This window comes from Gadus macrocephalus, chromosome 4 (genome assembly GCF_031168955.1).
Source record: "Gadus macrocephalus chromosome 4, ASM3116895v1".
In the NCBI taxonomy this organism is placed as follows: Eukaryota; Metazoa; Chordata; class Actinopteri; order Gadiformes; family Gadidae; genus Gadus; species Gadus macrocephalus.
Genome location: NC_082385.1, coordinates 16,956,034 through 16,978,147, shown reverse-complemented (window position 1 = coordinate 16,978,147; position 22,114 = coordinate 16,956,034). Strand labels below are relative to the sequence as shown.

Below are 22,114 nucleotides of genomic sequence, written 5' to 3'. Positions count from 1 at the left end.
TGTGTGTTTCTATTCTATTCCAACATCATACAGCAACTGCTGGATAAAACTGATAATTAATTAGCTTGTTTTCCAAGAGAGGGTTTTCTACACTTCCCTCTTTAGTTCTCTAGTATTCCCTTACCCCTGATGTTTATTTCTGGTGGCAGAGGAAAATACCCATTCACTGTGACTCTTAAGGGTCCTTGACAGAGAAAGATGGCCTTTCTGGGGATCCGTTTTTCTGACCCATTATGCAAATGATATGTGCTAGCCTTTTCGTGTTGGTAATGCCTTCAGCATCAACCGAAAGGCTTCATGAATCACATATTGGCAGACACACACACGCACACGCACACACAAACACGCAGGTTCCATTCATCACCATTATGTACAATTCCTGTACGTCATCGCAGTAAATGTCGTAATTTTACACCTTAAAGAAAATGGCACTGTCCGTGGTGCTGAGTTGGTAAGATAGTCATACAATACTAAAACCCTATACTCTTAAACTTGATGAATTGTTTGTTCAGCCTTATCATTCAGCATCTTGAAAGATGCGTCTATTCCTTCTTGCTATATAATGGTCGTCTATAGAATTAAGGCTATTGCTACTTTATCTGGTCCCTATTACACACACACACACACACACACACACACACACACACACACACACACACACACACACACACACACACACACATACACGCACACACACGCGCTCCCGCGCACGCACACTCTCATGCCCTCTCTCTCTCTCTCTCTCTCTCTCTCTCTCTCTCTCTCTCTCTCTCTCTCTCTCTCTCTCTCTCTCTCTCTCTCTCTCTCTCTCTCTCTCTCTCTCTCTCTGTACAGCCTTTATCTCCTCTGGATTGCTGCAGCGAACGCGCTGCATCAGTGGAGAGAGAAACCTGCACGAGCGGACAACAGCCTCGGTGTCCCTGAACCGCACGAGCCCGGGAAGCATCGCGCCACCCTTATCGGCACCGGGTATCCCCGTACAATGTGAGGCTCTTCGCACGGTGAGTGGTCTTTCATAATTGTAGATAGGTCCTACTGTATCAAACTCAAACGGACTGCATTGGTACATTTTTCTATCGCTGGATTCCATCTTTGGGGTTGGATCAACCTCCCCAACTGGGATAACGAAGTCCTCCGACAGACCTGGCTATTTAACCAAATAGCCTACCTTGCTCACCATACCGATATTTGTTTCGGGCTTTGGTTATAAATATTGCGACGGACTCACGCGCTTGAGTTAAATAAAAGTTTGCACGCGGGGGAACTTTTTGAATTCAGTCTCGAGCACGAAGCTGAGCTCGAGCTATGAATTAGCATTAAGAGGTTCTGCATAAGGAGATGAGGACCGGAGGTACTGCGGAGCTCCTCTAACATCTTCTCCACCCTGGAGGAAAAGGACCCTGCCTCATGATGAAGAGAACTTCAGGAACACGACACGTTTCAGAGTGGCTCATTGTAACGCAAACGAGCAGTTCATTAAACTCATCGAGAGAAGACACAACTTATTTGCCATTTTTGAGGTTGACGATGCCGAAATTAGTAATATGTCATTAAATGTCGTTTCACGTCTGAGTGCTCGTGTAATTACGAATTGTTTCAGGTCGGCGGACTTGTGCGTTCAAACCATCACTCCCCTTTCATGATGGGTTCTGCGGTAAAGCTACATCGAGGAGAACTATCCGTGCGGTGAACGTCCCCGTGAATGTTCACCGCTGTGGAGAGTCGTTAACGTGATTCATGTTGCCACCGTATTTAATGCTGCTACACCAGGGGATTGATCCCCAGGCGTCAGGAAGAACCAGAACCCCATTACTGAATGAGATCTGCGTCAGTAGGCTGAGATTCGAGCGGGATGTAGTTGTGATATATGACATGAAATGATAAATGTGATTGTGTGGGGAAGCGTGAGGTTCAAATATTTCCCTCACAGAATTGCGTACAATGCTTTTCATGAGAACTAGTAAATACCCGTTTTAAATTAAATTTTTTATTCAATATTTCTGTTGTTTCCCTTTGTCTGTTAGTAGGCAATCTTTGTGGATGCAACTATTTAGCGTTAACGTGTACTTCTGAGAGAGTTTGTGCGTACAGCTGTGCGTTTATGTTCCTTATATTCTTTGACATTTTGTCGTAGTCGTTTTGCATGTTATCACTTGTGTGACGTCACGTGATGACTGGTTCTGGCCCCCTAGGGATTAATATAATTTGTACCAATCATCCCCTCATTCACATCATAGCCATATTATGCACTATTATTTTTGTTTTGCAGATTAACATGACAAGACTGGTGATTATTGTTCATATTTATTGATCAGTTGTACATATTTAGTTTTTACCATAGAAATGTATAGCATTTATTTAATAGATAAGATAGGGTATTACGGTATACATTTACTATGTGATGTGTTGTTCATGGCACATATAAGGTAGGAATTTTGAAACTGTCAAAGAGGAGATAAGGTTAGTAAATCAGGCGTTTCTTGGTCTAATGTTAACCAGCTGGCCTTTTTCTCATAGAAATACACCCTGAGTCTGCATTTATTTCACCACAAATGTTTACAGAGACACTCCGTTGTTAAACTCTGTTTGTGATGTGAACCGGGAAAAAACGAATCAGCCGAATCTGACTTTGCGAGTAAAACCTCTCCAAACCATCCCATTCCCCCAAATTAACCAATAACGTCAATCAGCCTTCTCATCGCCTGCCCACTGGAATCCATATTCCTGCAACTCTCAGGATCTGCAGTGCTTACCGCATAGTTCCACGAGGGTTGGATGAGGTGTGGGGACACATGATGCCTTGTCACGGTAGAGAGCAGTAAAGGCCTCGTGTTGTACCAGCACCTCGGACCTACAGGATATCATATCATTCTGTGTGCGGTGCATGATTGGGTCATCAAGTCACATCACCATGTCATGTTTGCATGTGATAATACATGATGTTACATTCTTATGTAAATCCCAGTGCAATGTGTGTATGTTTGTGTGTGTGAGCATACATGTGTAATCTCATGTGTTGGTGCTCATCATGGCAAGTTTGTGCAATGTGTGCATTGGTGTAAGTCTGTGCATGCGTGTGGTGCAAGAGTGCATGGTGTGTGAGCAGTTGTCAGAGTGCGTGTGTGTGTGATTAATGAAGGTGGTCTGATGGCATCAATGGGCCATGACAGTGGAAGGCCACGAGAATCCATTTCTCATGCTCCTTCCCCGGGCAAGCTGCTGAATCAGAGTTTGCTGGAATTTTGCTGATAGATAAAAAAACATGCTATGAGGGCAATGTTATATTAACCTCAAAGTCCAGGATGACAGCGTTTTGTGATGCAATCCTTAGTCAGTCCTTAGTCTGAACAATGGGTCACTTTATATGAATAGTACTGAATGACTTCCTCAACCATGGGTAGAGATAAGTGACATCCCTTACATCATGTATGTTACTCTTTATCGTGAAGTGGTTATCGCAGTGCGGAAGATTTGCTAAATTTCAGTTATTGGCGTGGATTCTGCTTCTTTTTGGTCACCTTTAAAACAAACAAGTTATGATGTCAAAAATGTGCTTTGTTATAATACAAACAACCATATTTAACCTAAATTTAATATTATCCCAGCAATAAGTCGACAATTTCAGGCTGATACAGTAGGGTTCTGTAAGCAGCTGAAGTCTGTGCAAGCAGCACTACGGTCCAAGCAGCAGCCAAATGCTCATTAATATGAATGAAAGAACCAAAACAACCGTTTATTTATAGTCAGGGGAAATGCAGTGGGAAATAAATTGCCCTCAAACAATTTTGGTGAAAAAAAACCAAATAGAGCAGATGTGTTTCCAAGACAACAGATAATCAAATATATTCCCCAAACTGTAATGAGAACCTCAATCTCTTCAACTATAACAAACATTTTAGGTTCCTGAATCCCTTTATTGTATGTCATGCATCCCATTCAGACCATTATACTGTTTCAATTACAGTCCAAAAATATATAAATTGACGTTGGTCATTTATAGTGTATTTTCTTCTCTGGGTCTTGGTAATCTTCTAAGCGGTTTCAGATCTCAACTTCCATGGCTTTTTTATCAGCCGTTATAACCTTCATCACCTTCTTCAGTTTCTGTTTAGCTATAGTGAAACCATATGTTTGGATTAGTTCATATTCTGCACAGAGAAAAAATGGATTCTATCTTCCTAGTGAATTCAGGGTGGGTGCAGTTACTTTGCAGTCCCTAAACACTTGGTGAGACAGTGTGTTGCTCCTCATCTTTCAATGAAAGGCCCTTTGCGCTTTTAATGTTGTCACTCTTAATAATTGAAATCGGGCCAGATCTCAACATAAATGATGACACGTAAAGTACGACTTCACTCCAGCGTTGTGTTGTCTGGTGGCTTGTGTTCATTGGCCATAAAATCGCATTAGCTACATGTGTCCGACTCGTAACACTGATGACTGTTCGGCTGCTACAGCTCTGACAGGACATTTTTCCCATTGATACAAAAGACTCCTTTCCATTACCAGTTCATCTTATTGTTACGATGCATCAGAGTATCCATGACTGGTCTACGGCTATCTGACTCCTCCGGGATTATCTTCAGATGACAGATCTGGTCCCTGCTTTGTGTCTGCATGGATTACACCTGCAGCAGTAACAACACACACCCATCTGCAACTGTCCAGTTGTGGTGTTGGCTCTCACGAACTGCGCCATTTTTGTTTTATTTCGCGGTCTTCGCTGCTGCTTGTTCGACGTGAACTGAGACTCCCTCCCCCTAGCGCTGATTGGTCTTATCAGTTTGTTAATTTTTTGGAGGGCATTTCAATAGTTTCACGTCCAGACTGACCAGCAGAGAGACAGAATGTGAACTTGGGATGGTCTCAAAAGGCTAGCTGTCCATGGCTCTCCTTTGTGAATCCACTCCGTCATCGTCTCACCGTTCCTTATTGTTAGATTGGTTGTTTTCAGGCCCGGTTCCCAGTGTATGTGGAGTCAGGCTGCTGTATATGTTGGCGCTATATGTGTGTGTAGGGTGTGGTCCGGCCTTTTTAGGGGGGATATCTTCTCAAAGAGGTCTGGTGCTGTCCTAAGAGTCCCCTGGGCCAAACTGTATTCTGAGGCCCAAGAAGATTGGGGCACCCACCCCACACATACAACCTCCAGAGAGCAGCCATTCAGACACCTCATATCGTATTGAATACGAAACATCGTGCAGTGGACTATACCAACTGGTCGATTCATCATAATCTGATGTCACTAGTGTATCTAGAAGATGGATTTGGCTTATCAACATCACACTTCGGGTTAAAATAGTTGCTCTTTAATTTGCTGTTAATGGATGTCGAATTTTTGGAGTAACAATATCCTTTATCATAATATGTGCTTATTAACACATTTTAGAAGAAAGGTGCTTATTTTGTAGTGCTCTCTGTGTTGATTCATACGTAAAGTCTTGGGTCGTGGATTAGTAGCATTGTGTATAAACTGTTTTTTTTTCCCATTTTCTCCCATTGTTTTTGCAGCAGTATATGACCCCTGCGACTGCGCTCGGAGCGTCCTGTGTCAACAACTACTTACTGTTCACACCCTGCTGCTGATTGGTCAATACAAATTGACTGTTTTCTACACCCTGGAATGATTTGCCACATCAGCAGAGAAAGATCTCATGTTTAGTTTTCCTTACTAAGAAATACATTGAGATTCTGTGGCTGTTAAACTAGTTTTCATTGGGGGAGTTATCTTTGGGAGCACACCATGGATGAGATCCACAGCGGTGACACCTCCCTAGTCCAGGGCGCCAGAGACATCGCCAAGGAGGCCAAGCGCCATGCCTCCAGAACGGTCGGCCGCAGTGTGGACCGCGCCTCCGACGAGTTCTCGCAGCACAACAACTACGACCGTTTCCAGGACGACGAGGCGATGGACGACAACCGCCGGGCCTATGCCCCAACCCCGCCCGGCCAGAGCGGCCGAGGCGCCGGCAACGAGGAAGACGAGGGGGCATCCAGCGACGCCACGGAGGGACACGATGATGAGGACGAGATCTACGAGGGGGAGTATCAGGGCGTGCCCCCCGCCTACGGGGACGGGAAGCCCCGGGACGGGCGCGTGGCTCTGGGCCAGCCCGTACCTGAGAGCGCCAAAGACCGCAAGGAGCTGGAGAACGAGCGGCAGGCGGACGAGGAGGAGATGGCCCAGCAGTACGAGCTCATCATGCAGGAGTGCGGCCACGGGAGGTTCCAGTGGCAGCTCTTCTTCGTGCTGGGCCTCGCGCTCATGTCGGACGGCGTGGAGGTGTTCGTGGTCGGTTTCGTGCTGCCCAGCGCCGAGACCGACATGTGCGTGCCCAACTCTGGGGCCGGGTGGCTAGGTATGTGGTCCTGTGACGATGATGATGTTGATGAGGTGAGGTCACACGTCACATCGGCATGGGTTAGGATTATTATTGGTGAAAGAAAACCCACAGTTGCACTCTAATGGAGACGTTTTTAGACAACATTGTGGTGAATTTGAATCTACGAGTATGCAGTTGTCACTATATAACTGGGTATTACATGACATTACACAGGGCAAGAGAGTATCATTTTCAGGAAGGCCTGTAAATCAGGCCCGTTAACATTTCACCATAAACTGTTTGTGTAAAATCCCTGAGATTTACCGTCCCTTTGAAGTGGCACCCAATATTTCCTCCAACCAATCAATCTATTGCAACACTTCTGGGCAAACAACTGCTGTGGTTGCTGCCTCAAACTCAAATACTATTATTAGGACTATATTTAGTCCATAAACACCATGAAATATGTGTATATGTAATCTCCAGCACATTATTCATTTTGAATACGGCTAATAATCCTACTCAATGGATTTTCTAAAACCATCCATTGCCCCATTTCACACAAAGATGAACTTGTGTTACCATCATAGGGTGGAATGGTTGTTGTTTAGATCTTGAGTGCAGCGTGTGTATTTTACACACCTCGTTGAGATCGATGGCTTAAGACGGGAAGTGACAGTGAATAGATGTCTCTCCGCGGCGAAACGGCCCGATGAATGCAGGGTTCTTGGCACGCAGCCCAGCCATGAGACATCTGAAAGTGTAATCTCATTGTTAAGGGCAGCCAGTGGGTTGTCATGGCACCAGGTATTTGGATACACACGTAGGAGGATCATACAGGGAGATGGATCTCCTGTGTGTGTGTGTGTGTGTGTGTGTGTGTGTGTGTGTGTGTGTGTGTGTGTGTGTGTGTGTGTGTGTGTGTGTGTGTGTGTGTGTGTGTGTGTGTGTGTGTGTGTGTGTGTGTGTGTGTGTGTGTGTGTATTTGTGTATGCTTGGGACATTGATGCTTTCTGTTTGTGGGAGTATGTGTTCATGTTTGTGTATATTTTTTGGATACACCTGCTGTTTATGTGAGTTTCTGTGTGTGTGGGCGTGTTTGTGTATAGTTTAAGACATACATGCTGTTAATGTGTGTGTGTGTGTGTGTGTGTGTGTGTGTGTGTGTGTGTGTGTGTGTGTGTGTGTGTGTGTGTGTGTGTGTGTGTGTGTGTGTGTGTGTGTGTGTGTGTGTGTGTGTGTGTGTGTGTGTGTGTGCGCGCGCGCATCTTTGTGTAGATGTTTTGGACACACATACTGTGTGTGTGTGTGTGTGTTTGTATGTGTATGTGTGTGTTTTAATGACATGGTGAACTGGATGTGTTGGTTGGTCTATTGTTCCTGCTCTTTCTACTTGTTATCTTGATTGGAGTATTTGTAGTATGGGGTTGTATTTAAGTATGTCTTACAATGGTTATTACTAATGTCTATATTACCCCCCCCCCCAAACAAACAAACACGCAATCCCTAACGCACATACACAGCAGGCAAGTCTAAAAACATATACACAAACACGCACACACACACACACACACACACACACACACACACACACACACACACACACACACACACACACACACACACACACACACACACACACACCCACAGCATGTATATCTAAAACACATACTGACTCACGGTGTTGTGCATGCAGGGCGAGCGCACGGAGGAGAGTTAATGTCTGCAGCACCGTTCTTTATTACTGCAGCTGGGCCAGGAGGAGACAAGAGGGGGGGACACAGAGAGAGAGAGAAGGAGAACGGGAGGGGATGAGGGGAGAGAGGAGGAGACTGGGAGGGGGAGAGAGGAGTAGAACGGGAGGGGAGAGAAAGCGGAGGATAACGGGAGGGAAGGGGGCGAGAGAGGCGAAGACGGGAGGGGGGGAGAGAGAGAGGAGGAGAACGGGAAGGGGGAGAGAGAGAGAGGAGGAGAACGGGAGGGGAGAGGACATAGAGAGAGGAGGAGAATAAGAAGGGAGGGGGGAGAAGGGAGGAGAGGGAAGGGGGGGAGAGAGCGGAGGAGAATGAGAAGGGAAGGGGGAGAGAGGAGGAGAGGGAAGGGGTGGAGAGCGAGGAGGAGAACGGAGGGGGGGACACAGAGAGAAAAGGTGGAGAACGGGAAGGGACGAGGGGAGAGAGAGAGGAGGAGAACGGGAGGGGGGGACATAGAGAGAGAGAGGAGAATGAGAGACAGACGCTGATGGTGAGGCGGGGAGAGGGAGCCGTTGGAGGAAGTGAGAGAGGGCGAGGGAGAGACAGACTGGCTGAGTTATATAAAGAGGTACAGAGGGGTGAGGTAGAGAGAGAGATGAGGGAGGGGTGTAGAGCGACAGGGGAGAGGATGGAGGGACGGGAGGCCATTCTTCCTCCCTACATTACGTTACATCACATTATGGTGAGGGAGAGTCCTGAGAGATTTAAGGCAAGAAAGAGAAAAGGACTAGATGCGTTGGTTCGGACCACACAAACCAACGCACACACTTTTACAAGTGTGTGTCTTGGTTCCTGTGGTCTGTGTGTGTGTGTGTGTGTGTGTGTGTGTGTGTGTGTGTGTGGTGTGTGTGTGTGTGTGTGTGTGTGTGTGTGTGTGTGTGTGTGTGTGTGTGTGTGTGTGTGTGTGTGTGTGTGTGTGTGTGTGTGTGTGTGTGTGTGTGTGTGTGACCACACATGCCATTCACAGGTAGACTCAGTCCCCAAAATGACCTGACTAATAGGCTTGGCTGGAGCCTGGAAATTGCTAATTAAAATGTCCACTCAAGGCAACATTCACTTTAACTACCCTGAAGACGGGAGGGCCTGAGCGTTTCTTACCCCCCTTAATGAGTGCTAACAGAGAAATCATGTGTTAGAATAAACTGTGGCCAGGTGCATGGGTAGAATTATGGGTATCTCAAGGTATACACCATGTTATAATATGAATGAATATGTTTTAATTAGTGTGTAATCCCATGGAAATAGGAATCGTTGTGTACACAGTGAAGATGAATAAAAGATAATCACCGTCTAAAACTGATAACCATTTCAGTTTGAACATACTCGTCCGTTTAAATCTTTCTCCGTCCATCATGCTGTGGGAATTCCTTCATAGATTCTCCAGCTATCAGGGAATTATCTGGATCAACCGTTTGCTTAACTCCACTCTTATTTCACTTTAGCATGATGAGACGTTGTTGTGTGCGGTGGTAATTACACCTCCTAGGCGTCCGGAGGGCGCTGTGTTTACACACAAGCACACAAATAATGAGACTAACTGGGTGTTATCTCAAGGCCTGCGTGGCTCTGATACAACACAGCTCTAGCACTTAGACAGCAATCTGCAAGGGAAAATGCTTGTATTGAACCAAACGTTTGATGACGTCATTAATAAGAAAAAATAGCGAAATGTTGTATTGTCTCCAAAAAAAGGTCCCAAATAAAATAACATTAAATTTTCTTCCCAGATGGGGAATCAGGGAATATGAAAATAATATAATTGAAAAATATGTTTTAGATGATAACTGTGGTATGTATATTTTTGGCTGATCCTGTTAAAGATCGGACCTCCCGTTTAACCCTTGTTGAAGGAGAAAACAAAGACCAAAACAACTAAATCATCCCACACCACCACCAGCCCCCAGGCACCACCGACCCCCACCACCACACTCTCTGAACAACAACATAACCCCACCACAACAACCACCAGCATGATCCCGCCTCACCGTTTTATTACAGATATAACCCTTTGTGAGAGGGGCAATAAAATGAATGGGCCCGGCCGTAACAGATGCTAATCATGGACCCGGTGAATCACACCAGTTCCCTGCGTCATGTCTGCACAACTCGATAAGGCTCACTAGCATATCTATTTCATCACCTTAAACACAGCAGGACGGGTGTTTGTGTGTGTGTGGAGGGGGATGGAAGACAGAGAGAAAATAAAAAAGGGTCTTTGGCTACCTTCTCTGCCGCACTGTTGTGGTGCCCTGTCCTCCAAAACGCATTAGCATTTTTATTCGCACATTATTAGCACACAGTCGGGTGTAGAGCATAGTGTTTACTGGGCTGGTCCAACATCACACCCCAACTGCTCTCTGCATTATCCGGAGGAATCACCCTGACACACGGGGAGAAGAAATAACTTCCGGTTCCCTTCGCCTTATTCTTTTCAAGAAAATGTATTTTCATACAGACTACAAGGCAACAGAATGCAACATTTTATGTAGTAAAAATATGTCTATTTGTTAGGTTGTTAGTCACAAGTAAATCAAAGACATTGAATCACTGGGACCTGAAGGAGGCAGCAGCGGCTTTGTTAGCGGCCCACACCTCCTTGAACTTGTTTGTGTTGTGACTGGTTTCAGAACTCAGTTGTTTCCTCGCTGCGGCTCTCTGTGTTTACCGGTAAGCATTGTCTGTCTTACGCCAATCCATCGTGTTGGTCGCCACTTGGCCATATGTGGCCTCTCAGTACCAGTCAGTTTGTTAAACAAGGCGTTTCTATAAGAATGTTCCGCATTTAGGCCCAATTCAGTGTAAAACCATGTGTCACTTATTAGTGGTGGTGGTAGTTTGATCTCATCTTCCCTCTCCCTCTCCATATCTCTTCTCTAGGTAGTATCGTGTACTTGGGGATGATGCTGGGAGCATTCTTCTGGGGCGGCCTGTCAGATAAGCTTGGCCGCAAGCAGTGCCTGTTAATCGCCATGTCTGTGAATGGTTTCTTCGCCTTCCTGTCCTCCTTCGTCCAGGGCTACAGCATGTTCCTGCTCTGTCGCATGGTCTCAGGCTTTGGGTGAGAATACTTTTCTATCCTGCTCTATGTACTAGTCTACTCGACTATACTGTACTGTATTCTACTACTCTACACTGAAGTCTACTTTACTGTATTCTACACTGTTGTATTACACACTACTCTGCTGTATTATACACTACTGTAATCTATGCTACTCTACTGTACTAGTCTACTCTACCGTGTTCTACACTGCTATACTGTACGAGTCTAATCTACTGTATTCTACACTACTCTAATGTACTAGCCTACTCTACTGTATTCTACACTACTTTAATGTACTAGTCTATTCGACTGTATTCTACATTACTCTAATGAAGTCTAATCTACTGTATCATACTGAAGTCTACTCTGTTGAAGTCTTCTCTACTTTATTTTAATCTACTGTATTTTACTCTACTGAAGTCAACTCTACTGTATCATACTGAAGTCTACTCTACTGTATTTGACTCTTCTGAAGTCTACTCTTCTGTGTTGTACTCTACTGTATTTTACTCTACTGAAGTTTACTCTATGGTATTCTAATCTATTGTAGTCGACTCTTCTTTATTCTACACTACTCATCTACTTTAATACTTTACTCTTCTACTCTGCTCTACTCTACTCTTACTATAATACTTCCCTTCAGTAAACTACTCCACCTCACTATTCAAAGTTTTCTACTTCCTTCTTATCTACATCTATTTTACTCTACTCGACACTGCTATGACGCATCTGATATGTTGAGAAGTAAAACATATCTTAATGCTGATGTTACTTCCTGTCTCCGCCCCCCTCCTTCCTGTCCTCAGCATTGGTGGCGCGGTGCCCATCGTGTTCTCCTACTTTGCCGAGGTACTGGCTCGGGAGAAGAGGGGCGAGCACCTGAGCTGGCTCTGCATGTTCTGGATGATAGGGGGGATCTACGCCTCGGCCATGGCCTGGGCCATCATCCCCCACTACGGTTGGTACCGGCCAGCCTCCTTCATCCAGCCGCATTCATCCAGCCTCATTCATCCATCCTCATAGCCGGGCTATTGCCAGACCAAGCTCAATCGTAGATTGCACGTTGGTCTGGGGAAGCTGCTGTCATTTTCTTCAGCACAAGAGGCGTGATCGACGGGCCTAGTTCAACTGACTCGGTACGCGATTGGCTGTTTGCCGTTGCATCCCAGTCATCATTGTGTTGAACCAGCCAATACCACACCAAGCCAGCTTGGTGATTGGCTCCCGCAAAAACATATCGGAAGCAGAAAGAAATGCATTGCTCTTCTCCAGACCCTTGTGCAGGGTGAACTCAAATCGCCGGCAGAATGGGCGGAGCTACCCAGTCTACCATCCTCATTCATTCCAGCCTCCCATCAAGCCTCCTTCATTCATCCAGCCTACCATCAAGCCTCCTTCATTCATCCAGCCTACCATCAAGCCTCCTTCATTCATCCAGCCTACCATCAAGCCTCCTTCATTCATCCAGCCTACCATCAAGCCTCCTTCATTCATCCAGCCTACCATCAAGCCTCCTTCATTCATCCAGCCTACCATCAAGCCTCCTTCATTCATCCAGCCTATTTCATCCAGCCTCATTCATCCAGCCTATTTCATCCAGCGTCCTTCATTCATTCACATTCACATTCACATGTCTCCCAGAAAACCGGTGTACTCAATGACATGCAGAGCCGGCCCTCCTTATACGCAAATTAAGCGGCCGCTTAGGGCCCCCGACCGCCAGGGGGCCCCCAAGAGCGCTGTATGTTTTTAAAAATATATATATTAGTGCCAGTTTAACGCGTTATTAACGGCGTTAACACAAACCAATTTTAACAGCGTTAATTATTTTATCGCGCGATGACACTCTTTTGGCTTGGCAGTTGTGGTTTTTTCACCTGCTGTCTAGCAACAACTAGTCACGTTAGAAAAACAAAACACCATACCAGGGGGGTTTACCACGAACCTCGCTGAACATACCCAGGCTTTCTTGGGAAAACCTGGCTCGACAGAGCTGCAACTCGCAATCAGAGTTAAATGGTACCACGACGCTCACTTTAAATTCAATTAGTTGAACCAGGTTTTCCGCTTTAGGTTCAATGCGCGTTCACATAAAAGGGGCGTTTCTCGCGTCATTTGACTCACCCTTATGCAAAATAAATCGCGCGAGAGCGGTGTATTTCATCCAAGGCGAGCAGTGTATTATTATGAACTCCTACGATGAATTCAAAGTTCAAATCACAGCCAAGGGGAACACGGTTGCCTATAATATGGCTAGGGTGGCGTGCTGGCAAAAAATAGACGACCGTGTTAATTCGTAAGTGAAAAGATTCTGCATGTTGTCTAAAAAATATTATGTATCATCATCCCTTTTACCCCCATATATGTGGGGCCCCATGTTTGCTCCTACGAACATGGGGCCAAGTCAAAAATAAATATAAAAATATTATTCAATGTGGTAAGTTGTAAGCATCCATTTGAATAATTTCAGGTGAATTTAGCCTATGATTTGGTTTTCCGACTATGGAGGTGATTTTTCTTAACAATTCTCACAGCTATAATATGAATTTGTAGAATAAAAAATGCCTAGGCCTAATTGTGTCACTGACATAGCGGTTCTATAAGGGATAATGGACAACATGGCACTTGACTATAGGTTAATGCATACAGAGAGGAGGTACAGCTACTCATCAACTGGTGTGAGAGGAACAATCTGCTTCTCAACGTCAACAAAACAAAATAAATTACTGTAGACTTCAGGAAGAAACAACCAACACACATCCCACTCATCATCAACGGCAGTGCAGTAGAGTCTGTGAAAAGCACAAAGTTCCTGGGAGTGCACATCACGAATGACCTCTCATGGACTACCAACACCACCGCGCTGGTCAAGAAGGCGCAGACACGACTCCACTTCCTGAGAAGGATGAGAAGAGCTGACCTCCCCACTTCTGCCCTCACCACCTTCTTCAGAGGTGCTATTGAGAGCATCCTGACCAGCAACGTCTCTGTCTGGCACGGCAGCTGTCTAGCTGCAGACAAGAAGGCACTGCAGAGGGTGGTGAGGACAGCAGAAAAGATCATCAGGTCACCCCTACCAGCCATTCAGGAACTGTACACTTCACACTGTTCCAAGCGGGCAATGAACATCATCAAAGACACAACTCATCCAGCACACAGTCTGTTCTCCCTTCTACCATCAGGGAAGCGGTACCGCAACCTGCGGTCCCGCACAAGCAGACTGAGTAACAGCTTCTTTCCACAAGCCATCAGACTCATCAACACACTGAAGAAAACCACATGAACATTCCATAGTCACTTCACCATGCCACTGGCATTTTACTGTTGCACTTTACTTTACTGTTGCACCTTGTGACCACTGATTGTACTTCTGCTGCTATGTGTGTGTGTGTGTGTGTGTGTGTGTGTGTGTGTGTGTGTGTGTGTGTGTGTGTGTGTGTGTGTGTGTGTGTGTGTGTGTGTGTGTGAGTGAGAGATTATTGTCAATGTCTTATTTCAATGTTTTTTAACTGCACATTGGAGACTGGCCAAACGCAATTTCAAACTTCTGTGCTAACCCTGTTACATAGATTTTTGACAATAAAGTACACTTGACTTGACTTGACTTGACTTGACCTGTACGTTGAACGTGCGGGGCCACCTTCGAACTTGAAACACAGACACACTGCGCAACACTAGCCGCGTTTACATGGCACATCTGATCCGCATAGATTTCTATGCGGAATAGATCTGTTCCTAAAATGTGATGCCCTGCTGTAGACATGGCAGTAACAAAAGTGTCTGTTATGTCTCTCGCGCACACCTGACACATCTCTGATCGGCGGCGACATAATGGACGTCTTATCACTATTTGGCATTGTGAATTTGATTTTAATGAAAGCACAGCAGGAGAGAGCTTTTCTCTGCCTGCTCCTTCAATTAAGAAGGAGGACAGCACAGCTACGTCTGATCTTTATATTTACCCCCACCTCCGCCGCAAACAAGAGGAATTTGAATGCGAGTCCGCAGGAAAGACTGGTGGGAGAGAGTGGTCTCTCTAAGTTAAGAAGTATTTTAACGTTCAGCCTGCAAAAGTACTAGTAGTAGCCTACTCATTTACAGTTATCCTGGACTCGCGCGGACACTACGATACGCAAACACATCATTAATAAACACCCATGTCCCGTCGCTTAGCAACCGGACACGCTTACCGGACTACTTACGAACAAAGATGTGAATCAGGCTATAAATCCACTTTCCTTGACAGCGGTCAAGTTCGGTGTGCATAAAAGTACCAACGGAGCTCAGTGGACCAATTGCGAACTACTGCAGCTGCTCTAAGTTAAACCCCAATCTGTTCGGAATAAGTGTATACATGTCGATTAAAACGGACTACTCCACCTCTTCTATTCGGCATAGGATTCTATGCCGAACAGATAATTGCATTCCGAATGAGGCGTATAATTTTCTATTCCGCATAGAAATCTATGCGGATCAGATGTGTCCATGTAAACGCGGCTATTAAGTGCACGGCTTCTTTGTGTAGAATTGACTACATACGGTCCAACAAGGAAGATCAAATAACGAATACCCTCTGATGAGAATCTGTATCTCTCATAAAGAATATCGTCAGACAATGCCAAGGGATCGGTTCTGTCCTGAAAAACCCTCTGTCTCCGGAGAGACGCCTGTACGATAAGTGCGCCGAGGTCCATGGGAACACCCACAAATGGTGACGCCATTATCAGAGGAGGGGCTAGGAAGCTGCGCACGCCGATTTAAGTAGCCGATCTCCGGGTAGACTAATGCTGCTATCCATTTGGATGTACGAAGTGGTAAAGTCGCCAATCTCCCAGCTTTCTTGCGGCATTTCACTGAGGCACGCCCCCTTTCGGTCGTAGTATCTCGTCGCTTTCAAAGTAGAGCGAGCAGATCTGTACAACTAGCAAACAAGATGGCTGCGCCCATAGTCAATGGGGATCGAGCTGTATTTTCTTTGTATTTGTACCACGTTGGGGGTTGTAATGTCGATTTTAAATCCTCTTACACACTTGATTTTATTGCTGCTTTAATCCGGTCACCAATTTATGGTCTTGCTTTGCGTGAAATATAATGTAAAGTTGTGTTTTCAAGCTGGTTTGCCAAAGAGGCTATGTTGCTAATGATGACTAGCCCGCTACTACCCCTCGTGGCTCGACAGAAACACGACAGCACTTGTTGAAATAAAAATTGGCTTGCAATGTTAATGTTTCTGCAATGGCTGGCAACCATTATACACTTGATTATTTCTTTTTTCCAAAATAGTTTTCTTCTTAAACTCGTCGGACACAAATAGCAAACTGGAAGGCTGGAGCAAGGGAAATACGTCACGTTCTCGCTGAAGCTGGTCGTTCGTACCAGCCTACCATCAAAATGGATAGCAGCATAAGCTGAAAAGCTACTCCCGACCAGGTTTGGTTGCGAGCATAAGTCACCATGGTGATACAGCGACGCTTAAAGAGATCGGCTTTCGTGGTACAGCTAACCCAGGCTTTCAGCTCAACATACCTTGCTAACCCTCTAATCGAAGTTCATAGTACAGGCCCCTGGGGGGTCTGGGTAGTATGTTGGTTCATTAGGTCAAACAGAGCTGTACTCTGATTGGTCACGCTCTGATAGGTAGAGGTTGTGTGGTGGGACTGCCATTTGTTTTTGCGTTTCTTTGTTGCGCTGTCAAACTAAATTAGTAATACGGATTTAGGATTTTACAATACTACACCTCCCTCGAATAATCAGACACATGGCGGAGAAGTGGCAACAAAAAATCTCATGATGCATTCTGAGGTACAAGCCCTTGACTTTTAGTGAACTGATCCAAGATGAGCTGCTGATAACGTACAGTAACATACTGCTGGAAATAACCCATGGTGGACATACAGCTTGACAGAACCCATGGTGGACGTACAGCTGGACAGAACCCATGGTGGACGACGTACAGCTGGACAGAACCCATGGTGGACATCCAATGATCCACCACTGGTACACTGAGCACATTTTCCTTCTTCTTGTGTGTGTGTGTGTGTGTGTGCGTGTGCGTGTGTAAAATCGGTTCTGCTGCAGTACTTTTCTCCATTGACTGGAACACAGACTGCACATTGAGAGAGTGTGTGTGCCTTTGTGTGCGTCTGTGTGTGTGTGTGTGTGTGTGAATGTTTGTGTGTAAGCAAGTGCACGTGGGTGTGTATGCCAGGGAAATGTGGTATTTGGGTAGCTTTCTGTTTTACCCTTTTAATTTTTGAGGAATAATATTAAATGATTCCAATTAAAGTGCCTCATTTTGGAAAATCAGTATTTTAATTGGTATGTGGAATCAAGCTGAAGGGTTTGTGTGATGTTTGTTTACCTGAGGGTTTTAATAGACACTGACTGATAGCCAAGCCACACTCTCTGCATCATGGTGCATCTATTTGTTGTGTATGTACGTGTGTGTATGTGCACATGCATGTGTCACATGCATGTTTGTGTGTGTGTGTGTGTGTGTGTGTGTGTGTGTGTGTGTGTGTGTGTCTGTGTGCTAGAGTGTGTGTGTGTGTGTGTGTGTGGTAGAGTGTGTGTGTGTGTGTGTGTGTGTGTGTGTGTGTGTGTGTTTGAGTGTGTGTGTGTGTGTGTGTGGTAGAGTGTGTGTGTGTGAAAGAGAGAGAGAGTGTGTGTACAGATTGCTTATTTACTGTATAGGAAGTCCATAAATCTTGCAGAATGTCTGAGTTCCTGAATCAGTCATCCATCCCTCCAGTCCATTAGACCCATAATCTGTCTAATGAGATCCATACAGGAGAGGACAAAAGCAGTTTATCAAATACACCTTCACAAACGCACAAACTCACTCACACACACACTCACTCACTCACACACACACACAAACAGACCCTCATACATACACTCACTCACTCTCATACTCATACTCCTACACACACTCCCTCTCACACATACTCACTCACTCTCATGCTCACGCTCATACACACACTCAAACTTTCCCATGACTATATTGGGAAGTATCTGAACAAATCAAAATGCATCGTTGGCAGTATTGTTTGAGAGCTAGTAGGCTCCGGGTAGCATAGCTGTATGATTACTATCCAGGAGTGTGTTTATACGCATGCACACACACAAATATATATTGTGGCGACCCGGCCCAAGGAATGTCTCTGTCACTCTGGAAAGTAGTGGGTCCGCCAAGGTCCGTTCAAAGCCACAAGAGGCATTTATTCAAGGAACAATGGAAAAAACACGTGGGTCTGTGCCCAACGCGGGAAAAACGAGAAATAATACTGATGGCTCTGTGAGCCACGAAAGAGTCAATGCTATCGTCCCCGCGAGCGTTGGGGAAAAGGTCCACTAGATCCACTCCTGGAGGTTCCCTGGTCCACTCCTGCTTACAGCTTCCTTTCCGTATGAGAACATGTCACAGCCTTTTAAAGGGGTACCTGGTCTTGCACGTCCTCCGCCACAGGTGTTCTCCATTGCGCCGATTAGGGTGACGCAATGGACGCTCTCTGGCTCCGACTGGACGATATCGGCGGTATACGCCATCCACCACCTCTCCCCGGGGCCGCATGGGTTTGGACCGGGTTGCCACAATATATATATATATATATATATATATTTAAATATATGTAAGTGTGTGTGTGTATGTGTGAGGGGTGGAAATATATATATGTGTGTGTGTGTGTGTGTGTGTGTGTGTGTGTGTGTGTGTGTGTGTGTGTGTGTGTGTGTGTGTGTGTCTGTGTGCGTGTGCGTGTGTCTGTGTGCGTGTGCGTGTCTGTGTGTGTATGTTTGAGGGGCGGAAATATATATATATACATACATTATGGAGGTTGCCTGGTGTGAGCTCATGATAACAAGAATAAATTCATTATTTCTTAAAGCAGTTCTCAGCATTTCTTTCCCACAGGAGTTGATATCTGCTTAAAGGCATTTTGTTAGACTTTAGACTGTTGGTAACAGAAAGGGCTTGAAACCTCGCAACACAGCGTCACATCACAATAACCCATAACTCCATATTGGAATCAAAGGCTCATCGAAGTTGTTGTTATTGTGTTGATAGTAGTGTTTGACTCTTTGTTTACTAATGCATCATCATCGTTTCAACGGAAGTTATGGAATATTAACTTTGAAGTCTTGAGTCCTTTCAATATGGCAGTATTATTATGATTATATCATCATCAAAATGCTGCGTTGTGATGTACAAGCCCTATTGTTCCTCAGCAGTGTATGAGTGAAGTGGGAATACAGCGGGATTGGGGCGAAAGTTGCTGTTAACAATACTTTTATAACTATGATTTGATCATGTGTTGCATTGGGCATAACTGTAGATTAGTATTCTGTTTTATAAACTCACACTGTGTGTGTGTGTGTGTGTGTGTGTGTGTGTGTGTGTGTGTGTGTGTGTGTGTGTGTGTGTGTGTGTGTGTGTGTGTGTGTGTGTGTGTGTGTGTGTGTGTGTGTGTGTGTGTGTGTGTGTGTGTGTGTGTGCGCGCGCGCGTGTGTGTCTGTTCCTCTGTCTACATGGCTGGTGGTAGGGTGGAGTTTCAGCATGGGTTCAGCCTACCAGTTCCACAGCTGGAGGGTGTTCGTTGTGGTGTGCGCTCTGCCCTGCGTCTCCGCTGTGGTGGCCCTCACTTTCATGCCCGAGAGCCCACGTTTCTTCCTACAGGTGAGGGGTGGAAAAATCTAATTTCAATGCAAAACGTTAATTAAAAGTAAATTCGGTGGCAAACGTTCCGATTTCAATGGAAAACAATAAAAATCAAGTGGCAAACATTCTTAATTCGGTGAATACTTCTTAATTCAGTGGCAAATGTTCTAAATTCAGTGGCAAACATCCTTAATTCGCTGGCAAACATTCTAAATTGAGTGGCAAATGTTCTTAAATCAGTGGCATACATTTATAATTCAGTGGCAAACATTCTTATTCAGTGGCAAACATTCTTAATTCAGTGGCAAACATTCTTAATTCAGTAGCAAACATACTAAATTCAGTGGTAAATATTCTAAATTCAGTGGCGAATTTTCTAAATTCAGTGGCGAACATTCTAAATCCAAGGTCAAACCTATAAATTCTCTAACATTGTGCACCTTGGCTTCTTTATCTGCTTTATTTGCTTCAGATATATTGCTGACATTGAACTCTTATTCTTATTTTTATATGATCTTCTTTCTGCACAATTCTATATACAAATTTTCTGCAGTAATTATTGTGCTGTTTTTTTTTCTCATTGTATTGATTCCACTTCATCATCCCTCCTCTCATCTCTGATTTTCTCCAGAACGGCAAACACGACGAGGCCTGGATGGTGCTCAAGCACATCCACGACACCAACATGCGCGCCCGCGGAGAGCCCGAGCGAGTGTTCACTGTGAGTGAGTGCAGTGACACCACCGCCTCCACCACCACCGCCTCCACCCAAGTAAGGCTTCAGTGTGGTGGCCAGGAGTGACCTCTGTCTCCCCCTACAGGTGAACAGGATCAAGGTCCCTAGGCAGCTGGACGAGCTGGTGGAGATGCAGAGCGAGACGGCCAACCCTGTGGCCAAGGCCTTCATGAAGGTTCGGGCCGAGATCAGAGGAGTAGGTTGCTTTCTTCAGGGTTTACCAGCCAGGCATATAATCAGAGCTAAAGCAGTCCTGCAATTTAATAGCAGGACTGCTTTGTGTAACATGTATGAAGCCTATCGTTCACCAAGTTTTGAGCTTGTCTGCAATCAGACCTCAGAATAGAACCTGAAGTCTGATTTGTGAGAACAGTCCAAAGCCAATCCAAGTCAACTTAAACAAACGTTCCACTTGGGACATCAATACTGTGAGAGTCCAGCTAGGTGTGATTGATCTAGAGGTAGACCCCAGCCTACCAGATTGCTCCAGTCCACCAGTGAGGTGATTCAACATCAGCCAATCGCTGCACTGGGTCGACACTCCCACTCGTGATGTCACAAAACGCTGGATAAATATCCATCTACCATTTACAAACGGTTGTCCTGTTCCCTACCAGCTGTGGATGACCTTCATGAGGTGCTTCAGTTACCCGGTGAGGGACAACACAGTGAAGCTGGCCGTGGTGTGGTTCACCCTGTCCTTTGGGTGAGCTTCCACACACACTCTCCTGCTCTTTATTCGACCTGCCCTTCCCTGTGCTCCTCCTGATGTCCCCGCATTCAGTGTTGAATGGCGACCTAACGCTTTTGTTTTTCATAATTGTTCTCCATAATCCCTCCTCTGGGAACAGGTCGCATGTGGGAAGAAGCAATGGCTGTCTTTCTTTAATGTGCCAGGTCCCGTCTGCCTTGGTATCACTCAATAAGTCACAGCAGGCTGTGAGTGTGGCTGTGTGTGTGCATGTGCTAGTGGGCCTGTGTCATTGTGATTGAGTCTGAGTGTTTCTTTGTGTTCTTGTGTGTGTGTGTGTGTGTGTGTGTGTGTGTGTGTGTGTGTGTGTGTGTGTGTGTGTGTGTGTGTGTGTGTGTGTGTGTGTGCGTGTGTGTGTGTGTGTGTGTGTGTGTGCCTGTCTTGAGCGTTTGTGTGTGTGTCTGTCTCAGTATGTCTGTGTCTTTGTGTGGTTTGTGTTTAGATACATCCTTTATTTGGTCATAAGCCTGTAATGCTAGTGGTGATGGATGACAGATAATTGAAGTGTGTGATGCAACAGGCAAATGGTGGCGTCTGCCACTTGTCAACAAGTCATCTCATTGTAATGTCCTCATTGGTCCAGATCAGCCCTAGGGGGCGGGTCTTGTGTAAAGTGTTGTACAGCGTGTGTAGGGATCCATACATGCTTTTCTATTGAGAACACGTAACACGCTTAATGCAAATGTATATTAATGTATATGCTCATGTCATCTACATACACACACACACACAAACATACGCAAGCACTCACTCATTCACACACACGCTATCGCTCTCATACTCACTCACTCACTCACTCACTCACTCACTCACTCACTCACTCACTCACTCACTCACTCACTCACTCACTCACTCACTCA

The 22,114-nt window shown here is 45.4% G+C and overlaps 1 protein-coding gene across 2 annotated transcripts in view; it reads left to right on the top strand.

Annotated features, from left to right (window-relative positions):
• Positions 1-840: 840 nt before the first annotated feature.
• The window catches only part of LOC132456254 (synaptic vesicle glycoprotein 2C-like), a 28,344-nt gene continuing 7,070 nt past the window's right edge, over positions 841-22,114 (top strand). The window contains exons 1-8 of one of the 2 annotated variants that reach the window (XM_060050580.1): positions 841-1,001; positions 5,506-6,353; positions 10,949-11,129; positions 11,918-12,069; positions 19,652-19,785; positions 20,399-20,488; positions 20,589-20,699; positions 21,121-21,209. In XM_060050580.1, coding sequence (XP_059906563.1) covers positions 5,738-6,353; positions 10,949-11,129; positions 11,918-12,069; positions 19,652-19,785; positions 20,399-20,488; positions 20,589-20,699; positions 21,121-21,209 — 1,373 coding nt within the window. In that variant the 5' untranslated portion in view covers positions 841-1,001; positions 5,506-5,737. The remainder of the gene's footprint in view (positions 1,002-5,505; positions 6,354-10,948; positions 11,130-11,917; positions 12,070-19,651; positions 19,786-20,398; positions 20,489-20,588; positions 20,700-21,120; positions 21,210-22,114) is intronic. The other variant, XM_060050581.1, reaches the window with a different exon arrangement.